General features: G+C 46.8%; 2 protein-coding genes across 6 annotated transcripts in view; one reads left to right on the top strand and one right to left on the bottom strand.

Moving 5' to 3' along the window:
- Positions 1-7,381, top strand: part of LOC127008658 (collagen alpha-1(I) chain-like) — a 28,565-nt gene extending 21,184 nt beyond the window's left edge. For 2 of the 5 annotated variants that reach the window (XM_050880960.1, XM_050880958.1), the window contains 13 exons: positions 505-612; positions 782-1,001; positions 1,087-1,193; positions 1,305-1,479; positions 1,555-1,706; positions 1,846-2,106; positions 2,191-2,361; positions 2,495-2,686; positions 2,821-2,967; positions 3,405-3,459; positions 4,467-4,568; positions 5,045-5,212; positions 5,541-7,381. In XM_050880960.1, coding sequence (XP_050736917.1) covers positions 505-612; positions 782-1,001; positions 1,087-1,193; positions 1,305-1,479; positions 1,555-1,706; positions 1,846-2,106; positions 2,191-2,361; positions 2,495-2,686; positions 2,821-2,967; positions 3,405-3,459; positions 4,467-4,568; positions 5,045-5,212; positions 5,541-5,731 — 2,049 coding nt within the window. In that variant the 3' untranslated portion in view covers positions 5,732-7,381. Of the gene's footprint in view, positions 1-20; positions 129-504; positions 613-781; positions 1,002-1,086; positions 1,194-1,304; positions 1,480-1,554; positions 1,707-1,845; positions 2,107-2,190; positions 2,362-2,494; positions 2,687-2,820; positions 2,968-3,404; positions 3,460-4,033; positions 4,136-4,466; positions 4,569-5,044; positions 5,213-5,540 lie in introns of all 5 variants that reach the window. The other 3 variants (XM_050880961.1, XM_050880957.1, XM_050880959.1) reach the window with 2 other exon arrangements.
- A 9,422-nt stretch (positions 7,382-16,803) lies between these two features.
- Positions 16,804-21,435, bottom strand: LOC127008655 (peroxisomal acyl-coenzyme A oxidase 1-like). Its single transcript, XM_050880956.1, has 9 exons — positions 20,916-21,435; positions 20,393-20,553; positions 19,802-19,964; positions 19,496-19,686; positions 18,606-18,718; positions 18,274-18,413; positions 17,996-18,142; positions 17,431-17,594; positions 16,804-17,298 (listed from the first exon to the last, which is right to left on the bottom strand). The coding sequence occupies exons 1-9, from the start codon at positions 21,057-21,059 to the stop codon at positions 17,202-17,204; spliced, it is 1,320 nt and encodes a 439-aa protein (XP_050736913.1). The 5' UTR covers positions 21,060-21,435; the 3' UTR covers positions 16,804-17,201.
- Between the last annotated feature and the right edge of the window lie 312 nt (positions 21,436-21,747).

The following is a 21,747-nucleotide window of genomic DNA, read 5'->3' as shown; positions in this document are numbered from 1 at the left end:
GGCTGTGTGACTCTTGTCAGGGTCGCAGGGGGCGGAGAGGACCCCCTGGCCCGCCAGGACCTTCCGGAGAACTGGGTCTGCCCGGCTTCCCCGGCGACGATGGCCTGCCCGGCGCACAGGGACCTACAGTAGGTGGCGCGGCGCACCACGCCGCCGCTTGTCTTGGACGCTTGGCACGCCAGCACACCTATGGCCAAACAACACACACACACACACACACACACACACAGTCTTAATTAATAATAAAAAAAATCATTGTATAATTTGCTCTCCTCTTAACTGCATGTAGAAATTATATTCATTATTTATTAACGACTCTCTCAAGATTTACTTGTCATCTTTTTTCTTGAATGAGTCTTACACTGTGAAAGGTGAGTCTTGATACTTTTCAACATTTGTACCTACGGCTCAGTAAAAGTAATTTATGTGACATACAATGAGAAAAAGTCTGAAGAGTCCTGTTGCTCAGTTCCAGTGATTATCTGACGAGGCGTACCTCCGCAGGGCGCCGTGGGGCCGCGAGGACCACCGGGGCGTCAGGGCGAACCAGGGCCTCAGGGGCAGATTGGACCATCGGGACCTCCAGGACCCACTGGACTCACAGGAGCGCTGGTGAGTATGTTGAGTCTGAGCCACCCAAGGCTCCTGTGTGTATGTCTTGGGCCTTTTGACCTTATTGTCAGTGGTGGCGTGGCCGGAGGGCGAGGCGGGGCGGGACAAGACAAAATACCCGCCCCGGTAACCTTCACCACTAATTCTCCCTCTCCATGCCCCGTCAAAGGGACCCGTCGGCCCGAAAGGAAACAATGGAGAGCGGGGTCTTCCAGGCCCTCTTGGTCCCTCTGGCCCGCGGGGAGATCCTGGGCCAAAAGGTGTGCCTGGCGATGCAGTGCTGGTCTCCGGACCAACGGGAGAGCAGGGACCACCAGGGCCGCCGGGGTTGCAGGGTTTAGACGGGTTGGACGGGGTGCCGGGGCAGCCAGGCTCCAAAGGAGACAAAGGTAAACAAATTTCTCCAGTGCCAGGCGGCAATGACTTAGCCAAGACTCAGCTTGTGTCTGGAACTGACGGTAATCTTTCCGACAGGTGCACAAGGCGAGCGAGGAAACACTGGACGCCGGGGGCTGCGCGGAGAAAAAGGCGACTCGGGGACACCAGGCCTGACGGGGCCGCGAGGCTTCCCTGGGGAGACGGTGAGTGCCTCCCCCTGGTATGTTGGCTTGTTGGTCTGTTGCTTGTAAATGTACTGGAGGGGAGTGTTGACTCTGTAGCCATGAAGGCACCTCAGTGTTGCTATCCTCCAGGGACCGGCTGGGCCACCTGGCAGACCCGGCGGAGAAACTAACGGAGAGACCGTCCCGGGACCCCCTGGCCCACCTGGTCCCTACGGTCCCGTCGGCCCCCCTGGCGAGCCAGGCGTCGTGGGACCCATTGGCTCTCCTGGCCCCGAGGGACCCCCGGGACCCCGAGGCGACAAAGGTTAGTCAATCTCAGAGAGGAATTCGTGCCAACCATACTGGAGGACTCGTGTATTACGTCGAATTGTTGTTTCAGGTGATAGAGGCAGCGAGGGCGTACCAGGCAACGACGGGGCCAAGGGTCAATCTGGACGGACCGGGACGGTGGGCGCAAAGGGAGAGAAGGGCGAGGCAGGGCTGCCGGGCATCACGGGACTCATCGGCAAGCCCGGCGTTGTCGGTCTTCCGGTAAGGAACAAATATGTTTATTAGAAAATGTTCTTGTGTGTCACAGAAATAGAGACCTCACCAGGTCCCACCAGACCTCACCAGCCATTGGTGGGTAGCATGTGCCAGCGGCTCCTGGAGACTTTTTCTTCCATGACAGGGACCAGAGGGCCCCATGGGTCCCCCGGGGCCTCAGGGAATCAAAGGTGACGCCGGTGCCCGAGGAGAGGCAGGCTTCCCCGGTGAGCCCTCCCCGCCTGGCCAGCCCGGACCTCAGGGACCTCAGGGGCCCCAAGGAAGCAGGGGGGAGGAGGGTCCCTCGGGGCCACCTGGACCCCCCGGATTGCAGGGAGCCCCGGGCAACCCTGGACAGCTCGGACTTATTGGACCCAAGGGTCACCCTGGCCTGCCGGGCCTGAAGGTAGCTATATAGTGTGTGTGTGTGTGTGTGTGTGTGTGTGTGTGTGTGTGTGTGTGTGTGTGTCTAATGGTGTTCCATCCGCAGGGAGAAGCAGGGAAGCGCGGAGAGCGAGGAGACGTGGGGTCCATAGGGCCACCAGGCGCCAGGGGCCTCGCAGGGCCACAAGGCCCTGCTGGACGATCTGGCCGCGATGGGAATAACGGCAAACCGGGACAGCAAGGACCTATCGGACCCCGAGGACTGCCAGGACCCGCGGTAAGTCCTGAGGAACGTGTGCCCCTCGCAGCCACACCTTCGGGAGCCACAGTCCTGTGCTGACGACCACGACGCACGAAACACTGACAACCAGACACAACATTAACAACAACCCCTTGTTGATATATTCCAGGGACCATCTGGGCCCATGGGACAGTCTGGGCCTCCGGGTATTCCTGGGTTCGTCGGAAAGCCCGGGCCCCCAGGACCCCCCGGACCCCCGGGACCTCCAGGTGACTCGTCGTCGGCCCCGGTGATGGCGATCGCCGGTGAACGGGCATACGGGATACCGGGCATTGCTGGGCCCCAGGGGGAGAGAGGACTGGTGGGTGACGTGGCGAGAAGAGAGAGAGAGAGAGAGAGAGAGATTTTACAATAACATGCTGCAATGAATGGAATGCAATTTTTTTTAATCATCTCACACACACGCAAAATTTAAATCTACCCTCCCCCCGTAAGCCTGGTGAGCGAGGTGCGGATGGGGATCGCGGCCCCCCCGGCAAGCAGGGCCACCCCGGCATGTCTGGACCAGCAGGGCCGTCGGGTCTTCCGGGATCGCCTGGCCAGCGAGGCGCACCGGGGAACGAGGGCTTGCCTGGCAGACCCGTGAGTACCCAGGGCCAGGGACACAGGGTAGTAGAGGGTAGTTGGGTGTGATAGTAGTTATCCTTGCAATTCTACGACTGAAAGGTTCGACACTCATTAGCCTGCTTGAGAAAATAGTAATGAAAGAAAATAGTAATAATGCTGCAGTGGATGACTGTGTCGCATGTTGAAGAAGTCACCACTTTTTGCAATTATTTTTCACTGTTCTTCGTCGTTGTCTTCTATTTTTTTCTTTTCCTTTTTTTCCTTCTTTTCTTCTTCTATTATTTTCTTTTGCTTCTTCTTTTCTTATTTTCCTTCTTCTCCTCCTCCTTCACCTCCTTCTTCCTCATCTTTTCACATGCAAGACTCCACACCTAGATAACCTCACGTGGAGTAGCATAACCTCACCGCCTCCTTATACATATCCTTGCTTAACCTCTTTGACGCTTGTCCAGGGCCGCGAGTACACTGAGGAACAACTTCGAGGGATCTGCGCTTCTGTCCTCCGAGGTAAGCTTTGTGCCTTTCAGAACCTATAAGAGAAACGCCTCAGTGGTGGTTCCTCAAGAGCTGACTGTTTAGAATCTGTGTGTCTATTCATTTGTGATTAATTAATTTCACATTGTATAGAAAAAGCTGAAATGGGAATGTCAGGAGCATCGAATGCTTTTTCCGTACTTAAGATTTGTTTAATAAAGGGAGAGAGATGTAGCTTTCGTCTCTTTAAGGAATCTTCTAGTGTTGGAAATGGAAACAAGTTACAGAGTCAGAAACAACAGGTAAGTAATAATCCTTCACCAAGTCAATAGAATAAGCAGTAGCTGTGTCTCTTCGTTAGTCCTCCGCAGGAAGCACAAGCAACTTGCAAGCGAATTAATGACTGGACTGTAACCTTAAGCCATCTAGCAGACTGGCTAAGTGGCGACCCTCTTTGACTGAATTGCCAGACGTTTCTGGATTCAATTCTTGAGAAAAAACGCATTTGGAAAACTTAATCTTCCTCCTTTATTAAGGGATTTTGTCGCCTCGTGTTTCCGAGGTCGAAGGTGTTGCCCGGAGCGGTACTCACGTGTCTCACTCACAGATAACTTGGCTGAGATCGCCCAGACCTTGCGTGGACCCCGAGGACTCCCGGGACAGGGGCAGCGAGGTCCTCCAGGCGAACCAGGGGAGATGGGTCCTGCAGGTTTGAACAGCACGGCTCTGAAGGGCCTACTCGGCTTTTCTGCCCCTCATTTCTCTTTCTCCTTTCTTTCTTTGGCAGGCTGCAATGCTAAAGCAATACCATTTCCCGTTTTTTTCCATCCTTTTCTGCTCACTCTCGGAACTTCCCGAGCCTCCAGGAAGTGCCCAAACGATCGCTCTGCTGCAGGGGGGAGTCGCCACGCGGACCACGCCAAACTTCATCTTCTAATCCATCCTCTCGCCATTTCCATCGCCCCAGTTTTCTCCCCCGCAACCCTCCAGCCCACTCTGTTAAGTGACAACAGAGGCTGCTGACGCTTACCTCCCCACAGACCGTCTTGAGGAACTGACTGCAGGGCTGCAGGGTCCGCCAGGCCAGCCCGGACGAGGCCGCATAGGGCGCCCCGGGCCCCCTGGAAATCCCGGGGAGCCAGGTACCCACACTCATCAAGTTTGTTATAAAGTATCACCAATTATCTGATCTACAGCTGTTTCAAATTGCTTCCAACACTAACTCACTTGGTGTTAATGCAATGCCTATCCTGCACCAAACGCTATCTGTATAAAATACTTCCAATGCTATTCAACTCAATCCCTATTTCATCAAAACATTCTGAATGTGTGTGAGGCAAGCATATCTAACCCCAACTAACCCAGACCGATCCAGCGCCCCGCGGCCTATCCTCGCGCCGAAGATCCTGCTGCTGCTACGCCCGTTGTCGCTTGGTCTATAAGTGTGCTGCTTCTTCCTTCCATCCTGGAGGTCTCCTGTCGCAGTCATGGAAATATATAGCCCGGTATTGCCTTGTAGTTTGAAATACATTTGCTGTTAGGAGGCAAACAAACTGACCGCCAACAAGATAACACAGTCAGTCCGGCACTACACTAACACCACACATTGACTCCCCAGGTGTCCCCGGATCCCCCGGAGAGGTGGGCCCTCGAGGGTACTCAGGCTTCCCCGGGACAGCAGGACCCTCAGGGCCGGCGGGTGAGCGAGGGCCCCGAGGCCACAAGGGTGACCGCGGCCAGATGGGCGAGGGCAGGGACGGCAAGGTGGGACCGGCGGGAGAGCCAGGTAGGTGGTGGCGAGGCCTCATGACACTGTATTGTGAAAAGTTGACGTCCGTGATCTGTGTCACAAAGTAACAGAGACGTCAGAAAGCTTATTGATGAATTTATCTTCTTCTCCAGTGGCTCCTCTGACAATAGCCAATAGTTTATAACATATTTTGGCAGCTCCTCACTTACACTTACTCTAAGGAGTGTCTCCAAGGAAGGCGCTCTGAATAACGATTATAAGGAAACGGACGCTTCATGGATATGAAATTCTTGGTTGCATGAGTCAATAATTATTGTCTTACACAGCTAACCGCCACTCCTTGATGTGTCTGTCTTCTCCACAGGTCCACCAGGGCCCCCGGGGATGGGTGTACAAGGGAGGATAGGTGACCGAGGACCCCCTGGTCTCACAGGTCCCCAGGGCGGGCGGGGAGCTCCCGGCCCGCAGGGTCCACCTGGCCACTGCGAGTACTGCAACCCGTCGCTTGCCTACCAATCTGCCGTCGCAGCCCAGGGCAATACCAAGGGGCCGTAAGCACCCCCGAAGCTTCTACGACCCACGCAGCCTGAATGACGGCGCTCCTCCGCCGAGGCTCCACACGATGCTTTGCTGCTCTTCACTAAACAAATTAAAAGTTCCTCTGCAATAAGTGTCTTCAGAGCCGCTCGATGCTGCCCCATACCTATACGGAAATTACTTCGCCCTGCCTGGATGCACTGTCCTGCTGCGCGCAAGGCTTCATCCTCCTTGTCTCATGTATCCCCGGCCACTGGGGGCATTTCTTGCCTCAATGAGTCACGGCACGCTTCCTGCCTGCTGCGGCGCCGCATCTCGCCGCAGAGGTCACTTGACTTTCCTGAGCCAAGAAAACATATCACAAGTGCCTTGGGGGCGGCCGTCGTGGGGGCTCGTCCTCTCAGCGTTCACTGCCACTCGCGTTGTGTTTTGGTCACTGTTTCCTTCTGTAGTACGTAAGTTCGTCCCCGAAGACTGGAAGGCTGTAGAAAATAATGATGGACGCACTGTCTTGAGATTTCGTTGTTATGGCAACTTACTGTTATCATCGACACTACTCACTCACAGAGGGTCTTGCCGCACTGCCTTGAAATATGCTCCCTTGTCTATGAAGACACACAGTGACTTCGACTTCTCTGTCATTTGTTTTAATCACTAGGATGATGACACTCCTCAAGACTTTACTCGATGAAGTTCAGCCAGTGACATTTCCAGGTATACTTGTCATGGAATTGTACTGATAAGTTTCTTGTTATCCTGCTGTTTATGACCACCTTTACCATACCCAGCCATTTTTTCCCTGTATTAAATTTCACACATTTTATTTTTGTTGTTGTTTTTGTTTTCAATAATACATACAAGTTTGCACAAATATTTTCATAATTGATCCTTTTATCATAAAATTCTAAATGTAATCTTAGTTTTCCTATTGCGTTTCTTGTTATCCGTGAAGCAATAGTTGCGATGATTGTTTCTTTCCCACACGAATTAGCGCAGTCTCGGCGTAGTTGGTTTCTGTGTAGAGTCCAACCCTTACACTCGCTTGGCAAAGCCACCAACACCGTGGCCCCAGTACACACACACACACACACACACACACACACACACACACACACACACACAGGATAAAAACACCAGAGCCGCAACCAGACATATTATGTCTCAAAAGTCCGAAGTTAAATGAGAGGCGAGGCCGCGACAGGGCAAAAATAACACGTCGTAAAAGGCGTTCTCACCCCACACATTGCTGCGCACATGTCAGTGGACCACCACCGAAGCTGGGTGCTGTATTCGAAAACCATAAAAACATGGTGTCTGTGAGTTGCAGACTTGCATTTACCTGCTGCCTCTAAATAAATGAAAGGGATGGATGAGATAATTATGAACTGCGCATTGCGGCCCCGGATGTCAGGCTGACTCTGTACTGCCGTGTGAAGCGACCACTCGGGGTACGAAGCATCGGGATAATTCTTCTCCGTAATGTGGGAGAGAACCGGTCCCACTTTTTGCGTCAGAATATGTAGGTTGCGGGCTTGACGTGGCTTGCCCATATCCCCGCCACCCAGCCAGTTCACCTTCCGAACTGCCATCATGTATATTCTGTACAACTAACCATTGTATGTATATAAAATAATTTTTTACCAAAGTTAATAAATAGTTGGCCAACAGTTTGTGACTTTTTCTGTATATTCTGCTTAAATTTTGTTGTTGGTATGCAGAGTTCGGCGTCATGAGCCAAGCGCGGCGCCGCTTTCATCCTCGTCAGTTGTTTTACTTCTTCCCACTCCTCGGCGAGGCTGTTGAGAGGAGCGGCGCACATATAAATTATAGAAGAGATATATTATCTGATGAACTGATTGATAGATTAAGTTTGGAGGCGGTGGCCGAGTGGTTAACGTACGTGCGTGGTGAGCACGTGGACCTCGGTTTATGTCCCACCAAAACAACAGTGGCACGCCCGCCCTCGTCGACAGACCGACTGCGCCTAAAGGCCTAAGGGCCCGTTCTCCCCCTAAAGGGAGGGAGCAATCTTACACCACCAAAACATGCTGTTTTTCATGCCATTGTCGAGTGGATGAAGATTACCTTTAAATTTGCTCGTAGTAAAGCGGGAATTTGTTGATCTAAGCGAATTTTTCCATTTATTTCCATTATAGGCATTGTGATGCGTTCCTGTGCACACCCCCAAAGTTCACCCGTTTCAAAATCCAAGGCTCAAAATAATAGAAGAACAACTTAGAATCATATAAACATGTTAAATTTAGAAAGAATCTTTAACTAATAAATTTATAACGTTCATACTTATATGATACCAGTGCTTTAAATTTTGGTGTGTGTGTGTGTGTGTGTGTGTGTGTGTGTGTCAGTACCAACACTCACAAACATTTGGCTATTTTCCATTACATTAACGTCCCGGATTGATGCATAAGACTTTCTTGTGGTGTAAATACATTCTTCATTTGAATGGGAAGCACAAGGAAGAAAATATTTCATCAGGTGGGCTTAAAAGACTGCAGCAACCGAAGGATAAGAGATCAGATAACGGGAGGAAGGCGAGATGGCTACCAGACGTTATTGCAGTTATCGGGCGAGGTTGGTTCAAAAACTATTCTCAGTCGGTCCCCATGGATTTCTGACCCACTGACCTTGTCCTTTATATTCAAAATCCATTAAAAGCGGGTCCGTTGAATTAAGGGTTTACTGTACTTATGGAGGGAGTGTCTGGATAGAGAAAGTTGGAAGCTCTTCTGCCGTGGCCATCCCCTGGTGGGAGCTCCTAGGAGCAGGCGTCGATGAAATGATGATGATGATGATGTACTTATAAATGTAAAGGGGCACAGAATCTCACTCACCTCTGATATACTCGCCCATCCCAGGCACCCAGTGTGGAGCCCAACTGTTCATCACGGATGTCAAAGGAATCTACCAAAGGAACTGCTTGCTTTCGGAGTTCAGCCAGCAACTCACACAGTTCTTCCTCCAGCAGCGAAAGATGTGCTGCACTCAATGTCCCACTCTGTCAGAGGGGAAAAGTTCCACAGACTGCAGAAATTTGGAAATGAAACAGCACAGTGCTTGCTCCTGCTATGCAACTTTGCTTGGAGATGTGCCACAGGACTGAGGGTATGATCATTTCACAGTACAATAGAAAATAGATTAAAGATCAGTCCAGTGACATTATCAGGGTAAAAGTTGAACCATGTAAAATACACAAAATGGTTTTGACAGAATGACCGGCTGTGGTGCTTGGGGGAATGATTAGTAAGGTAGAAGGCTAGGTTACAAAAGGAGCAAGTTGGCTAGATCTGAATTTTGCCATCAGACACAAAAGCAGATTACACGAAGCTGACACCACAACAACAACTCATTGCACTTATACTGCATGCATTAACATTAACACATTCGAGGACACAAACAACACACCCACGACAACCACAAACAAGCATTCACACACAGGAATATTTTCGCTCGCCGTGGTTCAGTGTTTCGAGCGACACACAAACAACGATACAAAAGCACCCAAACGACACACCATCCTTCTCTTGCTGCTTCTATGTAGAGACACGGGCGCTATGGTCAACCCTGGCCCTTATTGCCCCAAGTACCCTTGCCAACTTTGTAGCAAGGCGGTGAGGGGGGGGCAGAGGGTCATCCAGTGTGATTCGGGTCGTGACAGATCCGAGCATGCTGCCTGGTACCACATCAGTTGTATCGGGTCTTTCACGCCGACTTACGCTGGATTGGTTGACAATAGCGTCTCGTGGATCTGCTTTAGATGCGGCATTCCTAATCTTATTCCACTATTTAACTCCTTCTACACGCTTTATCAACACAACACATACAACCATGACACACAACACCCTCCCCTCCTGAACCCCAAACACTCAACACCTCTCACCTCCCATAACCCTGCTCCATCTTTCACATCCAGCCCCATCAACCCACACAGACCGGTGCGTTGTTCCCTCCGTACGCCAGACTCTACTCATCAGTCACCTCTCACTTCCCTTACGAACAACCCAAGGACTGCCCTATCACCCTCACCCTGTTCTACCCTTTCACTTTCTCCTGTCCCTATTTCCTTTTCCTCTCTTCGCTCATCGCTTCCCGTTTCACCTCCCTCCTCTACTTCACTCCCTTCCGACTTTTAACAATAAATTTCCGTAGTATTAAAAACAAAATAACCCAACTACACCATCTAATCACCACACATAACCCTGACATAATAGTAGGAACTGAGACTTGGTTGACTCCTGACGTTGACAGTAGTGAGCTTTTCCCTCCCCCCTTTTAGTATGACCGTTTTTCGTAAAGACCGCCCGACAGACCTCGGCAAAGGTGGCGTTGTCATCATCGCCACCAAGCCGGGTCTTTGTGTTAAGCATAGGCCTGACCTTGACACAGACTGCGAAATCACCTGGGTCCAGTTACAAACATTCAACTGTAAATCTCTACATATTGCTGCTTTTTACAGACCGCCTTCTACTAATACAGACTATTTACACAACCTTCAAATTTCTCATTCACGCATACAGGCAGACAAACACATCTGGATCACGGGTGATTTCAACCTCCCCGACATCGACTGAACTGCTATTTCCCCTTTTGATCCTCCCGATGCTGACGCCCCCAACCCCAGTATTCCCCACACAAACAGACGTCAACTGCACGACACATTCATTGACATCATTCATACATTTTCACTCTCACAAACAGTACTCCAGCCAACACGAACACACACTGTAACACGCCCCGCTGGCCACGGTGGCCCTTTGACCACAGCACACACACTTGACCTTTTTCTCACCAACAACATTCTTAACATAACAAACACTCAGGTTGTTCCAGGACTTAGTGACCATGACATACTTATCATTGACGCTGACCTCCGACCGATTAGACATAAACAGAGACCCAGACAGATATTCCTTTATTCAAGGGCTGACTTAGACATGATCAAACAAGACCTAACTGCCTTCAGCACTGACTTTTTTACGACAGACCCACACACAAGACCTCCTTCCGCCAACTGGAACAACCTGAAACACGCCATGCACAACTCCATGAACAGACACATACCACAAAAAAACACTTTCTAGTAGGTACACACTTCCCTGGTTTTCCAGGGATCTACGCAGACAACATCGCAAGAAACAAAGACTCTACAGACGCACGCAGACATACAACACAACAGATAACTGGACCGCCTTCAGAAACCACCAAATGACATTTGCCAAAAACATAAAAGTAGCGGTCCACTAATTACTAATTACTTGTATTTAAATAAACCTAATTACCCAGATTTGAAGGGGCTAACTTGCAGCCCCCAAAGACGAAGTGAATGCTGATCTTTGCCTCACATCACTGGTGCTCAGCCTACTAGACCTTAACAAAATGCTGAGGCCAAGGGTCCCCATAACTCTTGGTGGATATTACACAGATAGCTATAGGTAATGTCAGGTGGTTAAAGCAAACTCAAAAGTCAAACCTTGTCAACCTACCAATTTCCCTGCGTCGAAATGTCCACTGCTTCCCTCCATCCAAGAGATTTGTTAATTCCTCCATGTTGAAGGAGCATCGGGCCCTCTCCTGCCTCAGCTCCTCAACACTGTCTTGGGAAGGTCCTGTCTCGCCAATCTTGCCCCAGCCTGAAAGTATTTAAAGTAAGGAAAACTCAACACTGTCTTGGGAACGTCCTGTCTCGCCAATCTTGCCCCAGCCTGAAAGTATTTAAAGTAAGGAAAACTCAACACTGTCTTGGGAACGTCCTGTCTCGCCCATCTTGCCCCAGCCTGAAAGTATTTAAAGTAAGGAAAACTCAACACTGTCTTGGGAAAGTCCTGTCTCGCCCATCTTGCCCCAGCCTGAAAGTATTTAAAGTAAGGAAAACTCACCACAGTCTAGGGAACGTATTGTCTCGCCCATCTTGCCCACAGAGTTATAGACTAGAGCAGTGGTTCCCCAACTTTTTCTGGTCGTTACCCACTTTTTATACATAACCCTTGTCCATGCCCCCCCGCAACCATAACCCGTGACTACAATGACATTCCTACACTCATTAGGTCCATATAAAAAAAAAAAAACACTCTTGCATTTCCTGTAAATAAGCAGAGCTTACTTACCATTAAAGGGGTGATGATGATAACACCGAAGTATTCACAAGTGGGGTCAAACTGATTATATGGGGAGGCACACACGGTGATCAATGTTGCAACTGTGAATGTGTGGATAACTCTGAATAATTTGAACATCTTTGCTATACTCAAGAATCAAGACCCGGTTATCATACAGAATCCATAGCTTAGGAAGCCTTAAAACTATGTTTAGTTAAAATTATCTACTACCCTGAAACATCTCCATGTCTTGTTTTATGTCAAGAACACAGAATCAGATAAAATAAAATAAATACACAGACAAAAAAAAAGGGACGCATTACTCCCGTGCCTGGCAGCAAGACATTGCACAAACCTGAGCTGAACCTGTAAGTTCCCTCCAGTAGCTGCCTACCCGCTAAACTCCTTTGGTTTTATCTGTACATAGCCTCAGAATATGGCCCCCTGCATTCTGTTATATGGCCCCCAGTTTGGGAACCGCTGGACTAAAGGGTACAGCTGAAAAGGGAAGATGAATAGCTCGGGACTTAAATGAAGATATGGACACCTCACTCATCTACCCAAATTGATAACTAGGGCTGCTCTGAAAGTGCTTGATAATTTGAAGGGTCAGTGTGACTTGACAATCATGACAGCCACTTACTGCACGTCAAAGTCAGATAAAGAGTTTATAAAAGTCTTCTACAGGCAATAATAAGATAAATACATATCAGCAAAGATCCTAAAAAATTGAGAACAGAGAGATATCCTGAAGATCCACTTGAAGATATCTATATAGGCTACGTATCCATGCTATATAGTAATGTGAGTTAAAAGAGAAAAAAGAAGAAGGAATAATTCAAAAGAAGGTGAAGAAGGAGAAGAAGAATTAAGGAATAAGTAAAAAAAGAAGATAAAGAAGCATACCCTAACCTAACTTGACCTAACCTTCTGTCAATTAACATGTTAGCATCACACAATTAAGGCAAGAACTCGCACTTTGATGAGAATAACTTACTGAAAAAAAGTTAAAAAAAAAAAAAAAAATTGACACTGAAAAATTTAAATAAGCTAAATCTCTCTTTTGGCTACTCTTTACTTTTTACTTTTGTGGGAGCGGCGAGTAGCTGGCTTTTTCTTTTTTGTACTCTTTGCTGCCCTTGAGCCGCATCCTTTGATGTAAAAAAAAAAAAAAAACTATAGACCTTTGCCCCCATTCATAAGGACTTTTTTTTTACAGCAGAGGAGTCAGTTCAAGGGCATAAAAAAAAGATTATTTGTTTTTAGATGATGTCTGTGTGTGTGTTATCTTGCTTAAGTTTTTATCTTCGTTATGTACAAGAGGAAGATGTGAAATAATCTTAAAATGAGAGAAAAAAAGAAAAGAAAAAAAGCAAAGTGTCAGCCACACACCGTCATATATTATCAGCCTAAAGCAACATTTCTAAACTTTCAATACAAATATTTTACAAACTTGAAAGTTCTTCTTTATCTTCTTTTTTATTACTTGTTCTTTTTTCTTCTTCGTGCCTCCTTTTGACTTTTTAATTCTCCTTCTTCTTCTTCTTTTGACTTGTTCCCTCTTCTTCTTTATCTTCTTTTTTATTACTTGTTCTTCCTTCTTCTTCGTGCCTTCTTTTGACTTTTCTTCTTCTTCTTCTTTTGATTTGTTCCCTCTTCTTCATTTTTGACTTGTTCTTCTTTTTTTACTTTTGATTTCTTCCTTCTTCTTCCTTTGACTTGTTCCTTCCTCACGAGGTGACTCATGACTCATGAGTCATGAGAATGACTTGTGACTCATGAGAACAAACTTTTTTTTTTTTACAACAAAGGAGGCAGCTCAAGGGCACAAAAAAAGGAAACAATAATAAAAAAAAAGCCCGCTACTCGCTGCTCCTAAAAAAGAATCAGAAGAGGTGGCCGAAAGAGAGGTCAATTTCGGGAGGAGAGGTGTCCTGATACCCATCTCTTGAAAGAGTTCAAGTCGTAGGCAGGAGGAAATACAGATAAAGGAAGATTGTTCCAGAGTTTACCAGCGTGAGGGATGAAAGAGTGAAGATGCTGGTTAACTCTTGCATAAGGGGTTTGGACAGTTTAGGGATGAGCATGAGTAGAAAGTCGTGTGCAGCGGGGCCGCGGGAGTGGGGGAGGCATGCAGTTAGCAAGTTCAGAAGAGCAGTCAGCGTGGAAATATCGAAAGAAGATAGAAAGAGAGGCAACATCGCGACGGAATTTAAGAGGTAGGAGACTATCAGTATAGAGGAGGAGAGCTGATGAGACGAAGAGCCTTAGACTCCACTCTGTCCAGAAGAGCTGTGTGAGTGAAGCCCCCCCATACGTGAGATGCATACTCCATACGAGGGCGAACAAGGCCCCTGTATATGGATAGCAACTGCGCGGGGGAGAAGAACTGGCGGAGACGATACAGAACGCCCAACCTCGAGGAAGCTAATTTAGCGAGAGATGTGAAGTTTCCAGTTGAGATTTTGAGTAAAGGATAGACCGAGGATGTTTAGTGTTGAAGATGGTGATAGCTGAGTGTTATCAAAGAATAGGGGATAGGTGTTTGGAAGATTGTGTCGAGTTGATAGGTGGAGAAATTGAGTTTTTGAGGCATTAAAGGACACAAGGTTCCTTCTGCCCCAATCGGAAATGATAGCAAGGTCTGAGGTTAAGCGTTCTGCAGCCTCCAGTCTGGAGTCGTGTACTTCCTGTTGAGAGGGTCTTCTATTGAAAGAAGTTGAATAATGCAGGGTGGAGTCCTCGGAGTATGAGTGGACAGGACAGTTTGTTATGGAAAGAAGATCATTGATGAATAACAGGAAGAGAGTGGGTGATAGGACAGAGCCCTGTGGAACACCACTGTTGATAGGTTTAGGGGAAGAACAGTGACCGTCTACCACCGCAGAGATAGAACGGCCGGAAAGGAAACTGGAGATAAAGGAACAAAGAGAGATAGAATCCGAAAGAGGGCAGTTTAGAAAGCAAAGACTTGTGCCAGACTCTATCGAAGGCTTTCGATATGTCTAGCGCAACAGAGAAAGTTTCACCGAAACGGCTAAGAGAGGATGACCAAGAGTCAGTTAAGAGAGCAAGAAGATCGCCAGTAGAACGCTCCTTGCGGAACCCATACTGGCGATCAGATAGAAGGTTAGGAGTGGAAAGGTGCTTTTGAATCGTCCGGTTAAGGATTGATTCAAAAGCTTTAGATAGACAGGAAAGTAAAGCCATAGGGCGGTAGTTTGAGGGATTGGAACGGTCACCCTTCTTAGGCACAGGCTGTGTGAAGGCATACTTCCAGCAGGAAGGAAAGGTAGATGTTGGTAGGTAGAGACGAAAGAGTTTGACCAGGCAGGGTGTCAGCACGGAAGCACAGTTTTTAAGGACAATAGGAGGCACTCCATCAGGACCACAAGCCTTCTGAGAGTTGAGGCCAGAGAGGGCATAGAAAACATCATTTGGAAGAATCTTAATAACAGGCATAAAGGAGTCAGAGGGGAAAAGTAGGAGGAATATGCCCAGAATCGTCCAAGGTGGAGTTCTTACAGAATGTTTGAGCGAAGAGTTCAGCCTTAGAGACAGATGAGAAGGCAGTGCTGCCGTCAGGGTTAAGGAGAGGAGGGAAAGAGGAAGAAGTGAAATTGGAGGAGATATTTTTGGCTAGATGCCAGAAGTCACGGGAAGAATTAGAAGAAGCAAGGTGTTGACATTTTCTACTGATAAAAGAAGTTTTGGTAAGTCGGAGAATAGATTTAGCACGATTCCGGGCAGAAATGTAAAGGTCATAGTTAGCGGGAGTTCGAAGGCTCTGGAACCTTTTGTGAGCTGCCTCTCTATCTTTAATAGCACGAGAACAAGCATGATTAAAGCAAGGCTTTTTAGCATGAGGAGTAGAGAAAGAACGTGAAATGTATGCCTCCATTCCTGAGACAATCACCTCTGAGATGCGCTGGGCACACACAGAGGGGTCTCTCTCCTGGAAGCAGTAATCATTCCACGGGAAATCGGAAAAGTACATCCTCAGTTCGTCCCACCGAGCTGAAGCAAAATGCCAGAAGCATCGCCTCTTCGGTGGGTCCAGAGGATGTACAGGAGCGATAGGACAGGGAACAGAAATAAGGTTATGATCGGAGGAGCCCAACGGAGAGAACAGTTTGACAGAGTAAGCAGAAGGATTAGAGGTAAGGAAGAGGTCTAGAATGTTGGGCCTGTCTCCAAGAAGGTCGGGAATACGTGTAGGGTGCTGGACCAACTGCTCTAGGTCGTTGAGGAGAGCAAAGTTGTAGGCTTGTTCACCAGGCTGGTCAGTGAAAGAGGATGAAAGCCAAAGCTGGTGGTGAGCATTATAACAACAAACATTATGATTGGCGAGGCAGGATGAGACAGCCGTGGAAACGTGCCCCCCCCCCCCACCCCCCACCCCACGTGAGGCGGTGCACGAGTCGCCTCATGACTTCCACGGCTCTCATCCTGCCTCGCCAGTCATAATGTTTGTTGTTATAATGTTTGTTCTTCACCTGCCAGATGCAGGGGTGCTGCTTCAGAAAATCAATAAGTAAAAGAGTGTTGCTCCGTGTCCACTCCAAGTTGTCATCAACGTTTTCAGCCATGGTATACTGAGCAGCGCGCAGCCGATGTTGCCCTGTTCACGTTAGCCTACTTTGGTCTTTTCCATTTCCCTTTTCTGTCCTTTAATTTGTTCGTTTTCTATTGTTACACCGGCCAGTCTTCTCTTGGTTGTTTTCATGCTGTGCTACTTCAACAGGAATATAAAACAGACTATTGAGTGGACTAAAAAAAATGGATGAAAAAATACTACATGAGAAACACTTTTTTTATTCCTGTATCTACTGCAGAGAGAGAGAGAGAGAGAGAGAGAATGTATAATGATTTAGAACACTTACTGTATACCAGTTGTTAATAAAACTGGAGAGTGCCATCCGTCAATTTAGCATCTAAGAGTACATGTTTGCATAAGAAATAACAACTTTGGTATTATTTACTTTTAATGTCTATACATACGAAAACACTGTGCAGTACAAAATGTAATATTTAATCCCATACTACAAGCATTACATGCACTGAACTGCTTAAAAATATGCTTTGTAACTATAGACATGATAGGTTGTTTGATAGTTATGTTTCTAAAGCTATGCAAATGTTGCCCTAAACAGAGATTTTCTAATATATATTTATATTGTCAGGAAGCATATTGGAACTGTTCCACTACATTTCTCTCTTTTTCATAGAAACTATATATGAATTTTCTACTGTGACTTAACAACATACATTCCTGCTAAGTCTATTATGACATGCACATGCCAACCCTTTACACCATGGCAACAACAGAGAGAAAAAAAAGAGTCAGATTTAGGGAAACACAACAGACCTTAATTCTAGAGATTAGTCTTCATGAGGGGGCGCAGGTACTGGTAGTAAGCCTTGGGTACATCAGTCTTGTTGAGGGGACTTTTGAGAGCCTCATCATACAGCCTTAAGGGAATAAAAGAATGAATATATCTCAACAAAAAAACATAAATAACCACTCATCTAATTTACGTTTCTCAATGCAAGTCAAAACAAACAGCTATTTGCAAATGTAAAGGGACACAGAGTCTCACTCACCTCTGGTACACTCGCCCATCCCAGGCACCCAGTGTGGAGCCCAACAGTTCATCACGGATGTCAAAGGAATCTACCAAAGGAACTGCTTGCTTTCGGAGTTCAGCCAGCAACTCACACAGTTCTTCCTCCAGCAGCGAAAGATGTGCTGCACTCAATGTCCCACTCTGTCAGAGGGGAAAAGTTCCACAGACTGCAGAAATTTGGAAATGAAACAGCGCAGTGCTTGCTCCTGCTATGCAACTTTGCTTGGAGATGTGCCACAGGACTGAGGGTATGATCATTTCACAGTACAATAGAAAATAGATTAAAGATCAGTCCAGTGACATTATCAGGGTAAAAGTTGAACCATGTAAAATACACAAAATGGTTTTGACAGAATGACCGGCTGTGGTGCTTGGGGGAATGATTAGTAAGGTAGAAGGCTAGGTTACAAAAGGAGCAAGTTGGCTAGATCTGAATTTTGCCATCAGACACAAAAGCAGATTACAGAGACATTATAATCTGCCTATTCTCATACACCTTCTCCCCTCTAAAAGAAATACCCACTTAAAATAAAAGAGCTCACCCTTAGGAAGTGTCCTTGGTTTAGGATCACATTATGGATCAGGTAGAGGCGACACAGACCCAGCAGAACATTCTTCACCCCTTCACTCACAGCAACACTCTCTACTGTCCTCAGGAACTGCTCGCATACATAATACCTGATGTGAAACTGCAGGGTGGAAATAGGAGTAAACTCTCAACTCACAAAGCTAAATTATCAATTCATGTTTTTAAGAATTATCCTCAAAATATTGCCCATGTTCACTAAGATGAAGACTTCACATTAGAGTGCATGCCCACCTCAGCACAATGAACTAGTGACACCGAGCAAGTGTTCCAGGCATGGGGAAAATCTTGGCCCATGTCACACAGCTTCTGAAGGCGGGCCTCAACCTCCTTCACCAGAGAAACTGAGGATGTCCTGAAGGCTTCTTTCAAATCTTTAATAAAACAAAAATTTTGTTATGGTGAGTTGTCTTGCAAACCAGGTGGTACTCAAAGTATATTTAAATACTGCTCTCATCATATTGATAGTAGCTCTTGATACTGAGAATTACTAGGCATGAAAATATGAGTAGTTTCAGATGGAATATAAATCCCTAGCTTAGGTAGAAAGTTGTATCTTTGAGCACCTTTGTTGGAAAGTGAGTTTGTCCGCTGAATGGCTGCAGGTGTGCTGAGGTACGAGACCGATGGCAATACTGGCTTACCCTTCATGGCTGCTTGGTATGATTTGATGAGGTACCTGTCATTAGATAAATTATGATTCAAATTATGTGAAATCTTGGGCACTGTGTGTGTGTGCGTGTGTGTGAGTGTGTGTAATTCACCACAGCCTGATCACGAGCGGGACTTGCTTTCGCCAGCAGGTACCCTCACGACGTGAGCAAGTGCTCATTATTGTCGATCTCTGGGTACTGCCAGGACCTCACACACCACACACCCCATCCCCCTTGCTCAAGGGGGGACAGTAAGTCAACGGAAAGAATCCGGCCTGAGCGGGGCTCGAACGGCTTGTTTGGCCGTGAAGCCTTGCAGCGCGGCGCTCTAACCGATTGAGCTACCGGAGAGTGTATTGAGCTACCAGAGAGTGTGTTTGTGTGTGTGTGTGTGTGTGTGTACCTATATTTGTAGTGAGGGACAGTAACCACTCCTAGTCAACGGAAATAATCCGGTCTGAGCGGGCTCGAACATGGCTCGAAATGCCGTCCTGTCAGGCCGTGAAGCCTGGCAGCGCAGCGCTCTAACCAGTTGCCCCACGGAGAGAGAGAGAGAGAGAGAGAGAGAGAGAGAGAGAGAGAGAGAGAGAGAGAGAGAGAGTGTGTGTGTGTGTATGTGTGTGTATTCAAATGATGAAAACGCAAGTATGTTGTTAAACTTCTTGAGAAGCAAATATTATCAGAAATAGTAATCAAAGATCATAACATTAGAAGTAAACTATATGTATTGTTAAAACTTTCTATGGTTTCTGATGCCAAGGAAACATTGTATAAATATAAATGATAGAACATCTCTTCCTCACCTGGCCACCTGCAAATACAAAACAGTATTCTCGCCCTCAATGGTGATGACCACGTTTGTACCTGTGTACAAATGAGGCAGCCTTGATGATGCAATGTATCCATGCCCCCCACAGGCCAGGCGACAAGTCTCTATACCCAAAGAGCAATCTTGAGAACTGACAGCTTTCAACCCACTAGACAGTGAGTGAAGCTGAAAAGAGGCAACATAAGGTGGTGTGTTTGCATACCTCCTGGTAATTATTATTGCCCACAAAGTATTGCTTAAAAAGTATATTTGAGATTACTGTAAAATATTATAATTATACCTCAGACAGATAATTCACATTTCCCTTTCCAATATCTGCTGTTACTTTGTCATACACTTTCATCAGACTCCCGATTGAAAAAGAAAGAGCAAACACTGAGGCGATGTGGGGCAGTAACTTGTACTGTTGAGTCTGGTACTCGAGGATTTGCGGCTCTGGCTCCCTAGAACACAGTGCAAGAATAGCTGGATTAGAACACCAAATCCTCATTCATAACATTTGAATCACTTTTATGTAGTACATTATTGTGTATGAGATGGGTGTGTGTGTGTGGACTGCAGAAATGTCATATGTCCCAGATTTCATCCTACATATGTGTGTGTGAGCGTGTGTCTGCAGATCATACTAGGTATTTTTTATTGACTCCCTTGATTCTCTTGAATCTTCAGTTTGTGACTCCCCAAACCCTACTTGATCCAGGATATCAGGTGGTTTGAAAAAAAAAAAGTATGTTGATTATTAGACTTGTTGATATACAGCAATTGTTGATATACTGATGCAGTACTGTGATTCATTTTAAATATGAATGGACAAAACACAACTGAATTACAGAAATTATTCACTCCAACAAATTCTTAGTTCAAAACCTACCCTGGAACAAGCTCTGACTGGTGGCGCACTGCAGAGTATCGGGTGGCTATGGTGACAGCACAGGCTAGTTTTCCGGCACACAACAAGGCAAGTTTCACCCGTGTCTGCACCATTGCCCCATACGAAAGTTTTTGGTGGATTGGCTTGATGTATGTACCATCCTGGGAGGAAGCATAGTTAGGTGGCTCGGAGGCTGGGTTGGGCTGAGATACTAGTTATAGCTTCAAAGTATTTTCTCATCCTGCTTTAGTTAACAGAGACACAAATATGAGTGAAAGAAGAATTCCCCAAAACTCCAGTATAGATATGAAAATGGAATACAAAAAATTATCAATAGAACTGGTGAACAGTGTTTCACTTCTAAACAACAGACGTTGAAACCAATGAATATTAATCTAGACTGCAGAAAACTTTCTCTTATCAAGAATTGCTGGTGGCTTAATTACCATCAACAATTTTTAGCGAGGAGTCGACCAATAGTAGTGACAGAGTTAGCCATAATTATTATAGTCTGGATCCTTACCTCAGTGACCTGGGAATGCTTCATGAGCATGTTTGTGCGAGGGATGCGGAAGTGGTGAAACCTAAGGAAGCCGTTGTCCTGGCTGTTAATGCCGAGTCGGGGCCCGACTTCCCCGACGGTGACTCCTGAAAGTTGTGCGTCCATGTGGTCAGCACCATCACCACCATCCTCAGCAAAGGAAAATTGTGAATGTGTCCAGAATCCAAATATCCGCGACTCCTCGTAAATATAATATCTACACTGATAGAAATATAGAAGAATAAATAAACTTTCAAATGATATGTAATACAATAATCATGAATGTTGCTTTGTTTTAAATACTGAAGTTTTTGGGGGGGCTCCGGTAAGGTGCTGGAGCGTATAGGTTCGAGACCTGCCCGGTGCCATGGGAATGGAAAGGTGGGCTCTTTCCGACACCCTCAGCCCCGTTGTTGAGCCTCCTCCTTGAAAGAATTGGACATCTCTCTACCAGCTGTCTGGGTGGTTGAGCGGCATGCACCACCGCTATTACTTCCTCCCTTGGGGTATATCCCCAACGAAATACCAAAAAAAAAAAAAATATTGAAGTTTTATTAGCTTCAACATATGAATTTCCGCTCGCTCCCCGCGCGCGGGGACCCGTATAATTTATCGTACTGCGCCTATGAGACTCCGTACTGAAAAGGTTAAACACTCACCAGACACTGGCCTTGTGTGCTCTCTCTCTCTCTCTCTCTCTCTCTCTCTCTCTCTCTCTCTCTTTCTCTCTCCTCTCTCTCCTCTCTCTCTCTCTCTCTCTGTCTCTCTCTCTCTCTCTCTCTCTCTCTCTCTCTCTCTCTCTCTCTCTCTCTCT

Source organism: Eriocheir sinensis, chromosome 38 (assembly GCF_024679095.1).
Source record: "Eriocheir sinensis breed Jianghai 21 chromosome 38, ASM2467909v1, whole genome shotgun sequence".
NCBI classification, from domain to species: Eukaryota; Metazoa; Arthropoda; class Malacostraca; order Decapoda; family Varunidae; genus Eriocheir; species Eriocheir sinensis.
The sequence above is the reverse complement of the archived record's forward strand: the minus strand, read 5'-3'. Positions and strand labels throughout refer to the sequence as shown.